This window comes from Microtus oregoni, unplaced genomic scaffold, assembly GCF_018167655.1.
Source record: "Microtus oregoni isolate MIOR12 unplaced genomic scaffold, Mior012 000066F_ref0000041, whole genome shotgun sequence".
In the NCBI taxonomy this organism is placed as follows: domain Eukaryota; kingdom Metazoa; phylum Chordata; class Mammalia; order Rodentia; family Cricetidae; genus Microtus; species Microtus oregoni.
In genome coordinates this window covers 8499527-8519006 of record NW_024543952.1, presented here as the reverse complement: position 1 = coordinate 8519006, position 19480 = coordinate 8499527, and the positions used below count along the sequence as shown (strand labels likewise).

The window sequence follows — 19480 nt, the reverse complement described above, 5'->3', positions numbered from 1 at the left end:
GTCTGTTAAGTCCATTTGATTCATTACCTCCATTAATTCTCTTATTTCTCTGTTAGGTTTCTGTCTGATTGACCTGTCCATTGGTGAGAGAGGAGTGTTGAAGTCTCCTACTATTAGTGTGTGCGGTTTGATGGCTGCCTTGAATTTTAGCAATGTTTCTTTTATGTACGTGGGTGCTTTTATATTAGGGGCATAGATGTTCAGGATTGAGACTTCATCCTGATGAACTGTTCCTTTTATGAGTATAAAATACCCCTCTCCATCTCTTCTGATTGATTTAAGTTTGAAGTCAACTTTGTTAGAGATTAGTATGGCCACACCTGCCTGTTTCTTAGGTCCATTTGCTTGATAGGCCTTTTCCCAGCCCTTTACTCTGAGTAGGTGCCTGTCTTTGTGGTTGAGGTGTGTTTCTTGTAAACAGCAGAATGTTGGATCCTGTTTTCTTATCCAATCTTTTAGCCTGTGCCTTTTTATAGGTGAGTTGAGTCCATTGACATTAAGTGATATTAATGACCAGTGGTTGTTAACTCCGGTCATTTTTTTTTTAGTCGTAGAGTTTGTGTGTTTCCCTTCTTTGTTTTGTGTTGGTGAAGGGTCTCTAGATGTCTGAGTTATTGTGGTCATTGTTGGACTCCTTGGTTAGTGATTTTCCTTCAATTACTTTCTGTAAGGCTGGATTTGTGGCTGCGTATTTTTTAAATTTGTTTTTATCCTGGAAAATTTTATTTTCTCCATTTATAGTGAATGAAAGCTTGGCTGGGTATAGTAATCTGGGCTTGCACCCATGGTCTCTCAGTTTCTGCAGTACATCTATCCAGAACCTTCTGGCTTTCATGGTTTCCATGGAGAAGTCAGGTGTAAGTCTGATAGGTTTACCTTTATAAGTAATTTGGCCTTTTTCCTTTGCAGCTCTTAATATTCTTTCCTTATTCTGTATGCTTTGTGTTTTGATAATTATATGGCGAGGGGATGATTTTTTTTGATCCAGCCTATTCGGTGTTCTGTATGCTTCTTGAACCTTCATAGGTATATCTTTCTTTTGGTTGGGAAAGTTTTCTTCTATAATTTTATTAAATATATTTTCTGGACCATTGAGCTGCACTTCTTCTCCTTCTTCTACTCCTATTATTCTTAGGTTTGTTCTTTTTATTGTGTCCCATATTTCCTGAATGTTTTGTGATGAGAGTTTTTTGGACTTGCTGTTTTCTTTGATCAGTGTGTTTATTTTCTCTATGGTATCTTCAGAATCCGAGAGTCTTTCTTCTATCTCTTGTATTCTGCTGGTTATGCTTGTTTCTGTAGTCTCTATTCGTTTACCTAGATTTTCCATGTCCAGCTGGCCCTCTGTTTGTGTTTTCTTCTTTGCCTCCATTTCAGTTTTCAGGTCTTGAACTGTTTCCATTATCTGTTTGATTGTTTTTCCTTGGTTTTCTAGGGTATCATTCACTGATTTATTCAATTCTTCAAACTTTCTGTTATATTTCTCATCCATTTCTATAAGGGCGTTTTTTACATGCTGTTTAAGGGTGTCAATCACTTTCATGAAGTCAATCTTTTCTCCTTCTTCTTGATTAAGGGGTTCTTGCCCTCCCGTTGTGAGGTCGCTTGTTTCTGGTGGCTTCATGTTGCTTTTCAGCTTGTTGGGCGAATTCTTGCCTTGACGTCGGCCCATCTCTTCTTCCAAATGCTCCCTATGGATCTTCTTTTACCGGATCAGGTCTCCTTGCCTACCAAACGCTGGCTCTCCCCAATGTTGGCTCTCCTGGCGCCGAGAGATCAGGCCTCCGTGCTGGTTGGGCAGCTCGCAAACAAAGCACCTACCCTGCTTGGTGCAGGCAGGCCACAGAAACAAAGGAACTGCTGCCCGCCCGGGAGCCCCGAGTACTCGGACCCAGCGCCCAGATAGGCTGGGCTGGGCGATGCCACATGCCAAAAGAGGGCGGTGGGGCCGAATTGGGGAGGGCTCTGGACGGAAGCTGGGTGGGCCAGGAAGAAAGAGGCAGCACCCAGGGAGTAGAGGCCCTGCAGAGAGCCCAAGAAGGACAGGGGGCCAAGGAACCCCCGAGCTCCCCGTCCCAGGCTGGCGCCGTGGGCCAGAAACTCACCCCAATGCTGGGTCTCCTGGCGCCGAAGGATCAGGCTTCCTCTGCTTTAATTATTAAACCTGAACTATTACACAAAAAGAAGAGTAAGATATGGTCAAAAGCAACAGGGGATTCCAATGTATAATATATTCATTCACAGTCAGGACTTGAGGATTGCAGATTATTCTGGTAGGCCTGGCTTTAATGGGATTAAGCAGGGAATCCATATAGTAGCAGAGATGCAGGAAATAGGTCTTTGTGGTTAGACATTGCCCTGGTGAAAAAAAGATATGTAAATCTAACAAGGAAAAACAGAAACCCTAGGCCTTCTGTGTACGTATATGTGTGCGTGTGTGTATGTGTGTGTGTGTGTGTTGCAGCCATGTAGATTGGTCTTCTTGTGGGACTCCTAACAATGGCAACAGGGGCTATCTCTGATGCTGTTGCCTACTTTGGGGACCCTTTCTGCCTACCAGATTACCTCATCCAGCCTAAATAAAACAGGAGATGCCTAGTCTCACTGCAACTTGATATTCCATGATTGACTGAAAACCATGGGAGGCCCACCCTTTTCTGAAGAGAAACAGAGGAGGAAGAGTGGATGGAGTACAAGGCAAGATGGAGAGGAATGGGTTAGATTGCTGGGAATTTCCATTTTACTGGGTTTATAGCTCATCCCAGAGATGTCCCAGAAGCCAGCTGTCTCACTCAGTACCTCTCTCTCCATTTTCCCCTCACCTGATCCATTCTGTTCTCATTCCTTGCCCCCATCTAGACCCCTCCCCCATCCATCAATGATGTCTATTCTATTACCCTTTCACAGTGAGATTCTCAAGCCCCATTGTGACCCCTTGTTAATTAGCTTCTCTCTGAGCCTGTGATGGTAGCATGGTTATCCTCTCTGGGCCTGTGATTGCATCATGGTTACCTTACAGCTAAAAATCACTTATACGTGAGTACATACAATAATTGTCTTTCTGGGTCTGGGTTACCTCACTCAGGATGACCTTTTCTAGTTCTACCCATTTGCAAGCAAATTTCTTTTACTTTATAAAATGGCCTACATTCTATGGATGCCAAGCATGGGATATCCTTAATGTGAAGTGGGGTATATTTGAAGTTAGTGAGATTGCCCAGTAGCTATGTAAGCTTGTCACCAAGCTTAATGTGGGTTTGAACCTAGTGTTTCTGAAGGTAAAAACAAGAAAAACAACTCGGACAAGCAGCCCTCTGATCTTTACACCATATTTTCTATCAGAGCACACAGGGAATGCTCAGCAATTTGTGATACTCATAAACAGAAAGATATGCATGACTGTCCAGTGTACAGCATAGTCTTCCTACTACATGACAAGGGAACACACTATCTGCAGAGCTATCACTATGAAGTCCAGCTCTGCCTTCAGGAGACCTGAGTTTCAGAGTGTCTCCAGACAGAATTGTGTTTACTTTTCTGTTTATGTGTCAGGTTCCTTACAAACCTTCTTTCACTTGATATTTATCCTGTGATAAATATCTTTGCAACATGCATTTCACCATTACTTTTCCCTGCTACTGCCCTGTCGGAAATATCTGAACGCATGATCATGGCCTTCAGAGATTAGGATACGAAAATACCCAAAGAAAAAAACAGGTTAGACAGAGGAGGACGTCTTTTAGACAGACCAAGAAAATAAAGTTGATGCTTTATTTAGAACGAGTTGAGAACTACAAGAGTTTTTATTTGAATAGGAGCTTTCTTCTAGGAACCTTCTGACAGATGTTGCAAATGTAGTTCTCACTTCATATCTCTTGATCAGCCACTATGGAAGCACACTTGGCCTTCACCTGATTCTTTAGTTTCAAAGAGTTTATCTCAAAGAGAAAGAAGATAACACCAAAGAGTGACATGGTGGCAATCAGTACCCCTATTGGGAACACAACAGTATAGTGTTTGCTTATTAAGGCTTCTTTTTTAACCGGAAAGTCAGGTGGAAAGTCAAGAGTGGTTTGGCCATAATGATCTACAAAGTGGTTCCAGCTCACAGAAACAAATGTGAAGATGTTGCTAACACACAATACTAAGGCAGCAACCTTGTAGAAATATAACTGCATCTCAATGAATGGGTCTTTCATGCAGCCGATATTAATGGCGATTGCACTGAAAATTAGAACTACAGGCTTCATCGTAACAGCCCACATTATCAGGGTCTGTGCGTACTGAAATTCAGGTGAAATGGTCCACGTGGAATTGATAGGTGTGTGCACCAGAATCTTGGTCACAGTGCCTGAAACATTAAATTCTTGAGGGTAGTAAGCTTCCCACAGGCCAAAAGACACGAATTGCACAAGCTTGTCATTGAATTCCGCGATGCGCCAGAATTGGCTGCTTGCGATGACTATCTCAAACACCAAGGCTGATAGGCTGCAGAGGAGGCCACTAAACTTGAAGAGGTACTCCTTCGCATTGGCAAGTCTGAAGATGAAATTGAACAAGTATATAGTCAAGTCAGGAACACAAGGGACAGTGGAAAACAAAATGAGTCATGGTTTACAGAGGAATAAGTTCTCATACCTTGTCCTTGCTGTCACAAAAAGTTGTATTTAAGTAATATACCTATGGCCAAAGTTTCCTCTATATGAGGTTTTGATTAGCAATTTCACTATATCTATCAAATGGTGAAATGTGCAAATTTGTTAACTAAACATGTTAATGCTTGGAATTAATACTCAATAATTTACAACACATGTTAAATGTTTAATTAAGCAGTGTTTACAATACATAAATAAGATAAATAGCTTAAATGAGAGGTATAAGCAGAAAAATGCACAAATATCTATAAATTATGGTAGTGAACTTATACAAATTTAATTCACCTATATTGTCTGCTATATTTCTACATGTGTATGCTAGTGTATGTGTTATCGGAAAACATATTGGAAAACCTGAATTATTATTATGTGACCAAAATTAAAATCTGTATGTGAAACATGAGCCCTCATGAATATTTCAATCATTTCTCATGACTTACTCAAACATACACATTATAAAATTACCTTCATTTCATTGCTGAATATGAAGTATCCCAACTGTCCTATGTGAGAAACTATCTTCTCAAGCACCAAATTAATACTATACATTTACTGTATCCACCAACTTATTTAGATCACTTATTGGTTCATATCTTTGGATGTAAGGTTAATGTTCATGAAATAACTATGACCTGAAGGATGTCACTGTGTTCTTGAGCATAAATAAAGTTCAGGCATGTACATGATAACATTGCCACCTCCAATGCAGAAGGTTTGAGTGCACTACAAACTGTCCCTCCTTGCCACAAAAATTTTGCTACCAGCTTCCCACTATTCCCCATTCTCTGTGGAATGTACTTCCTAACAGGGTGAAGGCAGTAGCTCTACTAAATTGGGAATTCATATCAGCAAGGTGACTTTAAAATCTAGTATGAATTCAGTAACACCCTACCCATGCCCTCTTCCTTGTTAAGGCAGATCTGAGCCTTTTGATGTCAGAATCAGTGAGTTTTGAAGCACAACCAGAATCAGGGTGGAAAATTCTGTTGTGCAAGACAAATGAGCTAGCATGGCAAGATTTAGTTTTGCCCATGTCTGAAACCTATGGAAGAGGTGCTTATGCTTCATAAAGATCCAATTTGAAACCCTCCATGAAGCTCATCTTAAGCTTTTACCATTGTTTTTCAAGGAGGAAGAGATCCATTTGAGAAATGTCGAGGTCATAAATATCTTCCATATAGCAGGAAATGTTGAACAGACAGGGAGTCGCACAAGAGTTGAATCACCTTCAGTAAAAGAAGTTCTGTGAGCCAGATATTTCAGCTCAGAATGGTGTCTCACCATCAACCCCTGGTTCACACAAACCAACCCCTTCCTCTGCTTTGCTTAGTTGAAGCCTCATTTATACTCTTCAGGGATATTAGCCCATCTGATAGTCCTGACCCTCCAATGAGATTCACGCAATCATTACCCCATTATATAAACAGAAAAAAACCACAGAAAGTCTAATTCACATACTCAGTTTCAGGAAACTACAAATGTATAAAGGTCAATACAGGCTACAGAGCCTTCACAGCTACACAGGGATTCCCAGTACTTATATTCAGTAGAGTTTACTGACATAGAAATGATATCAACAAAGAGTTGAATCTTAGGTCATTGACTTCTTTGACCTTCTATGTCTCCTGAAATTGAAAGTTTTTAACAGAAACCATGTAGAAAACATAAAATACTTGCCTTTCTTCCCTTCTATGAAGGCTAAATGCTAGTGACTGCCCAGTATGAGAGAGTGACTTTAAAAAATTCTTGTTTCCGTAGCTACCAGAGATGAATGTCACATTATGAGCAAAGAACCAAAGTCAAGACATATAGTCTTAAAGGGCCAGAGTGGTTAATGTCCCTCTCATATGTACAAACCTTTAGAGATATAATTAATCTATTAAAGGTATAAATTAATCTAGGATTAATTTGAAAAAATTCTCATAAAATAAATTTATCATGATTTCTCCCTTCAACAACGTTTTCGACTCCCTTTGTTTCCCACATCTCTACCTGCCCACTTGTCCAGTCTTTGCTTTCTCTATCTCCCTGAAAAAATCTTAATACTAGAAAGATGAAAATACAAAATGAACACATGGCATAAGGTTTGCATTGGCCAGCTACTGCTAGTTATGAAGCCTACACTGGAATGTATTGAGTATTCCCAGTTATATTCCATTCAACAAAACTGATTTTTTTTTATTTTTTTTCTAGGCAAAGAATTTTATTAACCCTTTTCCAAACTTTATTCCCAGGCTTCTTCAGCTTAATTTGCTGCAAAGAATGAATTGTGTTTAAGCAAAAACTGAAAAGAGCTGCAGTGTCCAAGGGGCTTGGGCTTAAAAATATTAGCGATATAGATTTGATCAGATCCATAAACAAAAGACCTTTTAAAAGCAGCCATGATATAAAATAGCAGCTCCTGTAACTTCTGCAAGTGTCAGTTCTTCAGAAGACGCCTCCGTACAGTTTGCCTCATTCTTAGAAGCCTCTTCAAAATTTTCCACCAGATCTGGGACTTCATCATCATCATCCTCTCCAGTAGCAAGGGGTGCTTTTCCATCCACAGATTGTTTGGGCAGAGCTTCAGCCAGTCTCCTTAAACTAGTCAGACTGTCTGCCCCAAGCTGGTTTAGAATGCTGGGAAGCATTTCTGTCAGTTGCTTTGTCTCGGCGTGGCCTGTAACGGTGAAGGTGTTTGCTACCAGAGACGCCTGAACTTTAGGGTTGTTAAAATGGATCACTGTTCCTTGGTTTGTGAACATGTTCACCTCTTCAATACCAGAGAGCTTCTTTAAGGAGAACTGCAGTTTTTTATCATCTGCTGTGGCTGTTCTGTGAACCACCTTCTTCTTTCTGCGAGCAGTTCCTTTCCCACCAATGCGCACTTGTGCCTGCAGCTTGGCCAGTTTTTCCTGGTTCATGATCATTTCTTTCATCTTGTCGGAGTGGAAATGGGGCCATTCGGGGGACTAGGGTTTGCGCTCAGGGGGTCTCGGGCGGACCAGCTGAGGTAATGTGCACACATGCAGGGACGCACGGTGGCAGCTCTGATCTTCTTTTTCCAGCAAGTATCAATTGCAAATATCTTCTTGGTTAGTGGAGATTTTTTGTGTCTGCTACACAGTTAATAATACTGGCATATGGTCTGGTTTGAATGGGTATGGGTCTTGTTTGTCCTTTCAAAGTCTCCTTCAGTTCTCATGTGGTATCCGTCTTTTGTCCTGAGCCAATCATGTGTTAGATTCCTGCAAACACGGGGTCGAACTGAAGTGTAGAGATGGATCAGATGAATTTGTATTTGATGAAATCTGATGTAGGACTTGCATGACTACTGGTTGGGTACACATAGGCATCCTCCTGAATATTAACCTTCATCAGGCGATGAAAGGAGACAGAGACAGAGACCCACATGGGAGCACCGGACAGAAATCTCAAGGTCCAAATCAGGTCCAGAAGGAGAGGGAGCACAAGCAAGGAACTCAGGACCGCGAGGGGTACACCCACAGACTGAGGCAATGGGGATGTTCTATCGGGAACTCACCAAGGCCAGCGGGCCTGGGTCTGAAAAAGCCTGGGATAAAACCGGACTCTCTGAACATAGCGGACAATGAGGACTACTGAGAACTCAAGAACAATGGCAGTGGGTTTTTGATCCTACTGCACGTACTGGCTTTGGGGGAGCCTAGGCAGTTTGGATGCTCACCTTACGAGACCTGGATAGAGGTGGGCAGTCCTTGGGCTTCCCACAGGTCAGGGAACCCTGATTGCTCTTCGAGCAGATGAGGGAGGGGGACTTGATCGGGGGAGGGGGAGGGAAATGGGAAGCGGTTGCGGGGAGGAGGCAGAAATCCTTAATAAATAAATAAATTTAAAAAAGCATGTATAAATTCTAAAAAAAAGTAAATATTATTGTATCTCAAAAAAAAAAGAAGTGTGGTTTTGAGGCTGTGAAATGTTATTCTTGGAAAATTCCCATGCAAAGCCAATGCACAGTTGGCTAGTCCAGACATAGCAAAGGATAAGTTGAGTGTCATGAGGAAAACTGATGACTGATTCTGCATTCAGGTCTAGGGCTTTATATTTGGAGATAAAGGAGGTGTATATGGAATAGGGGCACTCACAAGGCAAGGCAGTTACATAACGGTGTGATCAGAAGTAGGACTGGGGACATGGGGATAACTCTGACAGCCGAGGTTTTTGCAGTAGGAAAATGGCTAAGCAATGTGTGTATTGAGAAGTAGGTATCATATCAAGGCACTGGAGCAAGATCTGTTCTTATGGTACATGGCAGAGAAAGCCAGTGAATGAACTTGTGTTACCAGAGCAAAGCCACGGAGTGTGGAAATGGCACAGAGCAGAAGAGGTTATGGGGAAAATCATCATGGAAATTAGTGCTTAATCTGTGTTCCCACAGATAGGACTTGGGACTATGAAGAGGACAAGAACATGAGTTTATGTCTTATGGATCCATCAGGGAAAGCTGGTATAGAAACTATATGATGAGAAGTACTATTAAGAGCATTAGGATTAAACAGAAGATTCAAGTCATTGTTTTTTACTGCTGAGTAGTACTCTAATAAGTATATATTCCATACACTCTTCATCCATTCTTCCGTGGAAGGGCATCTAGGTTGTTTCCAGGTTCTGGCTATTATAAACAATGCTGCTATGAACATAGTTGAGCATATACTTTTGTTGTATGATAGGGCATCTCTTGGATATATTCCCAAGAGTGGTATTGCTGGGTCCAGGGGTAGGTTGATCTCAAATTTCCTGAGAAACCGCCACACTGCTTTCCAAAGTGGTTGCACAAGTTTGCATTCCCACCAGCAATGGATGAGTGTACCCCTTACTCCACAACCTCTCCAGCAAAGGCTATCATTGGTGTTTTTGAGTTTAGCCATTCTGACAGGTGTAAGATGGTATCTTAAAGTTGTTTTGATTTGCATTTCCCTGATTGCTAAGGAAGTTGAGCATGACCTTAAGTGTCTTTTGGCCATTTGAACTTCTGTTGAGAATTCTCTGTTCAGCTCAGTGCCCCATTTTATAATTGGGTTGATTAGCCTTTTACAGTCTAGTTTCTTGAGTTCTTTATATATTTTGGAGATCAGACCTTTGTCAGTTGCGGGGTTGGTGAAGATCTTCTCCCAGTCAGTGGGTTGCCTTTTTGTCTTAGTGACATTGTCCTTTGCTTTACAGAAGCTTCTCAGTCTCAGGAGGCCCCATTTATTCAATGTTGCCCTTAATGTCTGTGCTGCTGGGGTTATACATAGGAAGTGGTCTCCTGTGCCATGTGTTGTAGAGTACTTCCCACTTTCTCTTCTCTCAGGTTCAGTGTGTTCAGACTGATATAGAGGTCTTTAATCCATTTGGACTTGAGTTTTGGTGCACCCACACACTGAGACAATGGGGGTGTTCTATTGGGAACTCACCAAGGCCATCTGGCCTGGGTCTGAAAAAGCGTGGGATAAAACTGGACTCGCTGAACATAGCGGACAATGAAGACTACTGAGAACTCAAGAACAATGGCGATGGGTTTTTGATCCTACTGCATGTACTGGCTTTGTGGGAGCCTAGACAGTTTGGATGCTCACCTTACTAGATCTGGATGGAGGTGATTGGTCCTTGGACTTCCCACAGGGCAGGGAACCCTGATTGCTCTTTGGGCTGACTAGGGAGGGAGACTTGATTGGGGGAGAGGAAGGGAAATGGGAAGTGGTGGCGGGGAGGAGGCAGAAATCTTTAATAAATAAATAAATAAATTTAAAAAATTGATAAAAAGAACATAGAAATAATAAATGAGACATGATTAAAAGACAAAAAATGTTTTAATAGTTATATAGCAGTTAAAAATTGCTAATAACTATTCTAAAATTTTTGCATGTATATATTTTAACTCATTTAACTCCCACAACCCTATGAAATAGATGACTTCATTATCTCTGTTACAGATGAAAGGTACAGGGACAAAGAACCTAAATAAATCATCCAGAATAGTGAAACTATGAAATGTTAGATATTTTATCCCACTCCACTGATAAAATAGTTTATATAACTATGAAATGCCATCATTGTATTGCTGTAATTGATGTTTATATTACCTCCTACGTTGAAATCACAATCCCTATTGTTTTTTTTTAATTTTTCCATTTAAAAATTTTCACTTCCTCCCCTCCTCCCATTCCCCTCCCGCTCCCCCACTCACCCTCCTTCCTCCTCCTCCAGTCTTAAGAGAAGTCAGGGTTCTGCCCTGTGGGAAATTCAAGGCCCTCCCCGCTCCAACCAGGCTTAGAAAGCTGTGAATCCAAACAGACTAGGGTCTCAAAAAGCTAGTAGATGTAGTAGAAAAAAGTCCCAGTGACATTATCAATGGCTTCTCAGTCAGCCCCCATCGTCAGCCACATTCAGAGAGTCCGGTCTGGTCACATGCTCGTTCGGTCCCAGTAAGCTGGCTTTGGTGAGCTCCCATTAGATAAGGCACACTGTCTCAGTGGGTGGACCAACCTCTCGTGGTCCAGACTTCCTTGCTCATCTCCCTCCTTCTGCCCTTCAATTGGACCTCTAGCCATAAACAAGGGACATTGAGCCTATAGTTCACAAACCTAGAGAAGCCAAATAATAAGGTGAATCCAAAGAAAAGCATATATAGATCCTCTTAGAAATTGGAAGCAGACAAGATTGCAGGGCAAAAGTTGGGAGCAAGGGGGTGGATGTAGGTGTGGGGTTGGGGGAAGTAGAGAGAGGGAGAGAGAAAGGAGAAGGGAAGGATTGGGCAGAGCTTGGGGGAGTGGGAGGGTTGAGATGGAGGAAGGGTGTATATAGGAACAGGGAAGAAGATATTTTAATTAAGGGAACCATTTTAGGGTTGGCAAGAGACTTGGCTCTAGAGGGGATCCCAGGTGTCCACAGGGATGTCCCCAGCTTGTTCCTTGGGCAGCAGAGGAGAGGGTGCCTGAACTGGCCTTGTCCCAAAGTCACACTGGTGAATATCTCGAGTATCACCATAGAACCTTTGTCCGGTGATGGATGGAGATAGAGACAGAGACCCACATCAGAGCACTGGACTGAGCTCACAGTCCCCATTGTATTGGTCTTAGGAGGTAGAGTTTTTGGAACCTGATTATGTCATAATGATGATGTTGACTTGTTGAGAGAGTGTTCATATGAAAGAAAATTCAAAGAGCTAGCTATCCCCTTCTCCCACATGCAGGGCTAACAAAACATCAAGATACGTGAGACGTAAGTCCTTCACATGCCTTAAACATGCTGATCCATTTAGCTTGCGACACGTTTCCTCTAAAATTCTTGCTTATAAGTTTATAATATGTTTGTAGAAACATCGGGGTTGGATCTGCAACATGACTGATAACTGAGTAAAATATTTTACCTCTCAAATGTGAAGAGAAAATAGTTTAAATTGGGAATTTTCTAGCAGCTAAATTAGCAGGTTGAGAGCTGTGGTCCATCTTTCTGTGTTTCAGCTTCTCTCAGCATTCTTTTCCTCAGTTACATCATTACACACCACAATCAAATGAAAAGCATTATTTGCCTTTAGTGTTTGGTTTTGTATGTAGACCAGAAATGCACGTCATACTTTTTATTGCTGACATGATGCAGATAAACTACATTCAAAAAGTTGTTCCCTAATACAAATGGTGGAAAGAGAAGGAATAAACCAAACATTGCTGAGAAATTTTAAAAATAATCTCTATTTTCCTCCTTCTTTTCCTTCTCCTTCCTTCTCTCCCTTTTTCTCCTTCCTTCCTCCCCTCTCCCACCTTCTCCTTTATTTTTACAATTATATAATGAAGTAACTAATCAGTGGGTTGTATTTAATCTTACGTTTCTAACTTACTACTCATTTATCAAATTACCTAACTCATTTGTTTTCAGGCCAAACAAATATTTTATACCTTATATCTATAGAGTGGTTTATAGCCTACCCCTCATTGCATTATTCAATAAATGTTTGTCCTTCTTTATTAAAAATTTTCTTGTCATCTTATATTCTGTAAAAATGGCATAGCATAAAATTTATACTTAATAGTGTTTGGTATATTCACAGTGCAGTGCAATCACTGTTGATATCTACTTTTAGGAAAATTTCTTCACCAAGAATGGAAACCCCATATGAATAGTCATTCACATTGTCACTTTCCTCAACATCTAGAAAACATTAATCTGATTTTCGCTTTCATGAATGTATCTCATGAATATTTTATATAAATAGAAACATACACTCTTTGAGCCTTTATATATGGACTCAAGGTAATCTATGTTTTAACTTGTATCACCACTTTATTTTCTATGGATTAGAATTCCACCATATAGATATATCAAATTTTGTTTTTTGTTTTTAGTTTGACAGTCAACTGACATTTGGATTATTACCATCTTTTAGTTATTTGAATAATGCTTCAATGATCATAAATGAATTTCTGTTTGTATATATGTTTTTAATTATTTTCTACATAAACAAAATAATTAAATAGCTGGATTATGAGGTAATTCCACATTTAACATACTGAGGAAAGCTAGAGTGCATTGCATGGGAGAATTCTATTCTGCATTCCTGTTAGACGTGTACTTGGGTTTCAATTGGTCCAAGTTCTCAACATCAGCTGTAATTTGCTTTAAAAAGTAATGTGCCTTTAAATTCGAAGTTCACTAAACACTAATTTTAATATGGCTGAGTTTCCTTAATTGTTTTTGTTAGCCCTTTGTACAACTATATGGAAGAAATACTAGTTCATATTCTACTCATTTTAAATTACATTTCCAACATTTCTTTTTAAGTTACATAAATTCTTTTATCTCCTGGACAGTTTTTTAAAATTAAATATAAAATGTCCTATGATTATAGGCTGTCTTTTCACTTTTTAGAAAATTTTATTGGCTGATAGAAGTTTCTCAATTTTGAGGAGTCCCTGTCCCTGTGCTAAGGGCAACCATCCAGATGGGTGAGTGGGTGCCATCCCGAGGCAGGGCAGAACGTCTGGGAAAGGAGTACAGGGCCCCTTCACCTCCTGCTTCAAGGGCTTCTTTGTTCCACAGGACCCTGCCTCCCCCAAGCCTGCCCTATTGTCTGTGATCCTTGTCCCAGGAACAGTTCCTACTCCTGCACTGAGGCTATCTACCCAGAGGAGGGAGTGTGCACCCTCCTGGCTGGAAGGGAGTGCAGGGCACATTTAGCTCCTGCTGCAGGGGCTTCTTTGTTCCACATGACCCTCCCCTCACCCTCAAGTTTGCCCTTTTGTCTGTGGGGTGCTTGGACCTCCAGGAGTCCCTGTCCCTGTACTAAGGAGAACCATCCAGACCAGTGAGTGGGTGCCATCCCTGGGCAGGGTGGAACGTCTGGGAAAGGAGCACAGGGCCCCTCCAGCTCCTGCTGCAGGGGCTTCTTTGTTCCACATGACCCTGCCTCCCCCTGCCCTATTGTCTGTGAGGACCTTGGCTCAGGAACAGTTCTTGCTCCTGCACTGAGGAGATCCACCTAGGGTCAGTCACAGCATAGATTGGACCAATATGCCAAGAGTCTCCTGGCTGCATTTGAAGGAAGAGATGGGCAGGTGATAATACAAGAATTCCTCCAACAACCAGAAAGGCAACATGACAACACCAGATTCCAGGGATCACGCAACAAGAAGACTTGAACACCCTATTCCAGAAGAAGCAGACGAAATTGACTTTAAACGTAGCATTATGAAAATAATAGAGGACCTTAAACAGGATGTTAAAATGAATAAATCTCTCAAAGATACCCAAGAAAACCAAGATAAAGTAACCAAACAGGTAATGGAAATAGTTCAAGACTGGAAAAATAAAATGGAGGTAATGAAGAAAACAAAAACAGAGGAATGGCTGGATTTGGAAATTCTGGGTAAACGAACAGGAACTACAGAGACAAGTATAACCAACAGAATACAAAAGATAAAAGAAAGAATCTCAGACATTGGAGATACTATAGAGGAAATAAACTCATTGATTAAAGAAAATAACAAATCCAAGAAATTCTTAGCACAAAACAACCAGGAAATCTGGGACACCACGAAAAGACCAAACCTAAGAATAATAGGAATAGAAGAAGGAGAAGAATTACAGCTCAAAGGCTCAGAAAATATATTCAACAAAATTATAGAAGAAAACTTCCTCAATCTAAAGAAGAATATTTCTAATGAAGGTACAAGAAGAATACAGAGCACCAAATAGACTGAACCAAAAAAAAAAATCCCCTCGCCATATAATTATCAAAACACAAAACATACAGAATAAAGAACAAATATTAAGAGCTGCAAGGGGAAAAGGTCAAGTAACATATAAAGGGAAATCTATCAGAATTACACCTGACTTCTCAATGGAAACCATGAAAGCCAGAAGGTTTTGGATAGATGTGCTGAAGACACTAAGAGACCATAGATGCAAGCCCAGACTACTATACCCAGCCAAACTTGCATTCACCATTGATGGAGAAAACAAGATATTCCAGCAAGAAATCAGATTTAAACAATACATAGCCACAAACCCAGCCTTACAGAAAATACTAAAAGGAAAACCACAAACCAAGGAAGCCAAAAACACTTATAATAACACAAGCACCTAACAATCCTCTGCCAGCACATCTCAAAGAAGGGAAACACACAAACACTACAACCAGAAAAAATAACTGGAGTTAGCAACCACTGGTTATTGATATGATTTAATATTAATGGACTCAATTCACCTATAAAAAGGCACAGGTTAAGAGAATGGATACAAAAAACAGGATCCAACATTCTGCTCTTTACAAGAAACACACCTCAGTCTCAAAGACAGACACTACCTCAGAGTAAAGGGTTGGGAAAAGGTTTTCCAATCAAATGGACCAAAGAAACAAGCGGGTATGGCTATACTAATATCTAACAAAACTGACTTCAAATTAAAATCAATCAGAAGAGATGGAGAATGACACTTTATACTCATAACAGGAACAATTCATCAGGATGAAGTCTCAATCCTGAATATCTATGCCCCTAATATAAAATCACCCACATATGTAAAAAAACATTACTAGAACTCAAAGCATACATCAAACCCCACACTCTAATAGTAGGAGATTTCACCACTCCTCTCTCACCAATGGACAGGTCAATCAGACAGAAACCTAACAGAGAAATTAGAGAATTAATGGAGGTAATGAAGCAAATGGACTTAACAGACATCTATAGAACATTCCACCTAAACAGAAAAGAATATACCTTCTTCTCAGCATATCATGGAACCTTCTCAAAAATTGAACACATACTTGGTAACAAAGCAAAAATCCATAGATACAAAGAAATTGTAGTAACCACCTGTGTACGATTGGATCACCATGGAATAAAGCTAGAATTCAGCAACAGTTCTACCCCCAGAAAGCCTACAAACTCATGGAAACTGAACAGTCAACTACTTAACCACCCCTGGGTCAAGGAAGAAATAAAAAAAATTTAAGTCTTCCTTGAATTTCATGAAAATAAAGAGACAGAATACTCAAACCTATGGGACACGATGAAAGCAGTGCTAAGAGGAAAGTTCATAGCACTAAGTGCCCATATAAAGAAAACAGAGAAAGCACACATTAGAGACTTAACAGCACACCTGAAAACTCTAGAAAAAAAGCAGACTAACCCAGGAGGTGTAGAAGACTTGAAATAATCAAACTGAGGGCTGAAATCAACAAAACAGAAACACAGAAAACAATCCAAAGAATCAATGAAACAAAAAGCTGGTTCTTGGAGAAAATCAACAAAATTGACTAACCCCTATCCAAACTAATCAAATGGCAGAGAGAGAGAACACACAAATTAATAAGATCATAAATGAAAATGAGGACATAACCACAGACACAGAGGAAAGTCAGAGAATCATTAGATCTTACTACAAAAGCCTGTATGCCACAAAATTAGAAAATGTAAAAGAAATGGACCACATACCAAAATTAATTCAAGAGCAGGTGAACAATTTAAATAGACCTGTAAGTCACAAGGAATTAGAAGCTGTCATCAAAAACCTTCCTACCAAAAAAAAAAAAAAAAAAGCAAGCCCTGGACCAGGTGATTGCAAAGCGGAATTCTACCAGAACTTCCAAGAAGAACTAATAACTATACTCCTTAATGTATTTCACAATATAGAAACAGAAGAGCCATTGCCAAACTCCTTTTATGAAGCCACAGTTACACTGATACCAAAACAACACAAAGACTCAAACAAGAATTACAGGCCTATCTCACTCAGGAACATCGAAGCAAAAATTCTCAATAAAATCCTGGGAAACCGAATCTAAAAATATATCCAAAAAATTATACATTATGATCAAGTAGGATTCATCCCAGAGATGGAGGGCTGGTTCAAGATACAAAAATCTATCAATGTAATCCATCATATAAATAAAAAGAAAAAAAAACATGATCATTTCATTAGATGCTGAAAAAGCATTTGACAAAATTCAACACCCCTTTATGATAAAGGTCTTGGAGAAATTAGGACTACAAGGTTCATACCTAAATATAATAAAAGAAATATACAGCAAGCTAACATCAAATTAAATGGAGAGAAACACAAAGCTATTCGACTAAAATCAGGAACAAGACAAGGCTGTCCACTCTCTTCATACCTCTTCAATATAGTGCTTGAAGTTCTAGCAATATTAATAAGACAACATAAGGAGATCAAGGAGATTTGAATTGGAAAGGAGGAAGTCAAACTTTTGCTATTTGCAGATGATATGATAGTGTACATAAGCCACCCCAAAAACTCTACCGAAGAACTCCTACAAAGTGGGGAGTTGGCACCTGCGTACTAAGACCCGTGTGCAGCAGTGGCGGCAGCGGCGCTAGAGGCAGCAAAGGCAGCGGCAGCGGGTTCGGAGGCAGCAGTTGGGCTCAAGGCGAGCAGACGGGGTTGAGTCAGTAGTTGGAATCGAAGCCTCAAGACCTAGTTCCAGGACAGGCTCCAAAACCACAGAGAAACCCTGTCTCGAAAAACCAAAAAAAAAAAACAAAAACAAAAACAAAAAAATGGCAGATGACTTGGACTTCCAGACAGGTGATGCAGGGGCCTCAGCCACCTTCCCCATGCAGGGCTCAGCATTACGTAAGAATGGTTTTGTGGTGCTCAAAGGCCAGCCATTTAAGATCGTTGAGATGTCTACTTCAAAGACTGGCAAGCATGGCCATGCCAAGGTCCACCTGGTTGGTATTGACATTTTTTTTGTCTTTTTTTTTTAATTGGAGAGCGTGAACGCAGTCCCCCACTACCACAAATTATGCAGTCAAGTTTCCCGCATTTGGGGAAATTGCAGGGGTAAGCACATCCGGAGTGCAATGGATAAGCCTCGCCCTGGGAAAACCACTTTCGTGATCATGGTATCTCCCCTGCCAGGTAATATGAAGATATCTGCCCATCAACTCACAATATGGATGTCCCCAACATCAAAAGGAACGATTTCCAGCTGATTGGCATCCAGGATGGATACCTATCCCTGCTCCAGGACAGTGGGGAGGTACAAGAGGACCTTCGTCTGCCTGAGGGAGACCTTGGCAAGGAGATTGACCAGAAGTATGACTGTGGAGAAGAGATCCTGATCATGGTGCTGTCTGCCATGACAGAGGAGGCAGCTGTTGCAATCAAGGCCATGGCAAAATAACTGGCTCCCAGGGTGGTGATGGTGGCATCAGTGATCCTTGAGCCTACAGAGGCCCTTCCCCCAGTTGGGTTCTGCTCTGGCTGGGGCCTTGGCTGGACTCCTATACAATTTATTTGAAGTTTTATTTTGGTTTTCCTCACCCCTTCAAACTGTCGGGGAGACCCTGCAATTCACCTAGCTCCCTTGGCCAGGAATGAGGGAGCCATGGCCTTGGTGAAGCCACCTGCCTCTGCCCTCACAGCCCTTGTGGGGGAAAGGGGGAAAGGTATTGCTTGTGGTTTAGGTCCCCCCACCTCCATTATTTTTTTTAATTCAATTTGGAATCAGAAAGCTGTGGATTCTGGCAAATGGTCTGTGTCCTTTATCCCAGTCTGCTCTCCTGCTCTCCATAGTCCTTCACCCCCAAGCATCACTTGTATAGACTGGGAACCAGCCCCCTTCTCTGCCTGTATCTCTTTCCCAAGCCCCTTTAGGGGTAAAGAGAAGAGTGGGGGTCAGACATGATCCCTCCTTAGGCATCTGGGAGGGTCTTGCCCCCATGGGCTTCACCCTTTCCTGCAGTTCTCCGACACATTTGTTAAAAATCAAACCCGAATAAAACTACAAGTTTAATATGAAGCCCCCCCCCCCAAATGTTGTATTAGGAGCAGCAAGGCTACATCCCCAGCACCCGGCCGCCCGCATGGCTAGCTTATGCCCCGAAATAATAACACGGAAACTGTATTCTTTTAAACACGGCCTGGCCCATTAGTTCCAGCCTCTTATTGGCTAGCTCTTACATATTGACCTAACCCATTTCGAATAATCTGTGTAGCCCCACGAGGTGTCTTACCAGGGAAGATCTTAACCTGTGTCTGTGTCCAGTAGGAGAATCATGGTGACTCCTCAATCTGCTTCTTTCTCCCAGCATTCTGTTCAGTCTACTCCGCCTACCTAATTTTCTGACCTATTAAAGGGCCAAGGCAGTCTCTTTATTTAACCAATGAAATTAACACAAAACAGAAGACTCTCCCCCATCACCCAAAGAACTCCTACAGCTGATAAACACCTTTAGTAATGTGGCAGGATACAAGATCAACTCCAAAAAATCAGTTGCCCTCCTATACACAAAGGATAAAGTATCAGAGAGGGAAATCAGAGAAGCATCACCTTTCATGATAGTCACAAATAGCATAAAGTA

General features: G+C 41.0%; 2 protein-coding genes, 1 non-coding gene and 1 pseudogene across 3 annotated transcripts; 1 reads left to right on the top strand and 3 right to left on the bottom strand.

The window, feature by feature from the left end:
• Positions 1-3820: 3820 nt before the first annotated feature.
• Positions 3821-6071, bottom strand: LOC121440211. The gene is made up of 2 exons (XM_041640947.1): positions 6067-6071; positions 3821-4539 (listed from the first exon to the last, which is right to left on the bottom strand). The coding sequence occupies exons 1-2, from the start codon at positions 6069-6071 to the stop codon at positions 3867-3869; spliced, it is 678 nt and encodes a 225-aa protein (XP_041496881.1). The 3' UTR covers positions 3821-3866.
• A 953-nt stretch (positions 6072-7024) lies between these two features.
• Positions 7025-7573, bottom strand: LOC121440208 (transcription factor BTF3-like). Its single transcript, XM_041640946.1, has one exon. The coding sequence runs from the start codon at positions 7571-7573 to the stop codon at positions 7025-7027; it is 549 nt and encodes a 182-aa protein (XP_041496880.1).
• Positions 7574-17650: 10077 nt separating this feature from the next.
• Positions 17651-18374, top strand: LOC121440209 (annotated as a pseudogene).
• LOC121440216 lies at positions 17882-18042 on the bottom strand. The gene has a single exon (XR_005973343.1). It is a non-coding gene; the product is annotated as a U1 spliceosomal RNA (small nuclear RNA).
• Positions 18375-19480: the final 1106 nt, after the last annotated feature.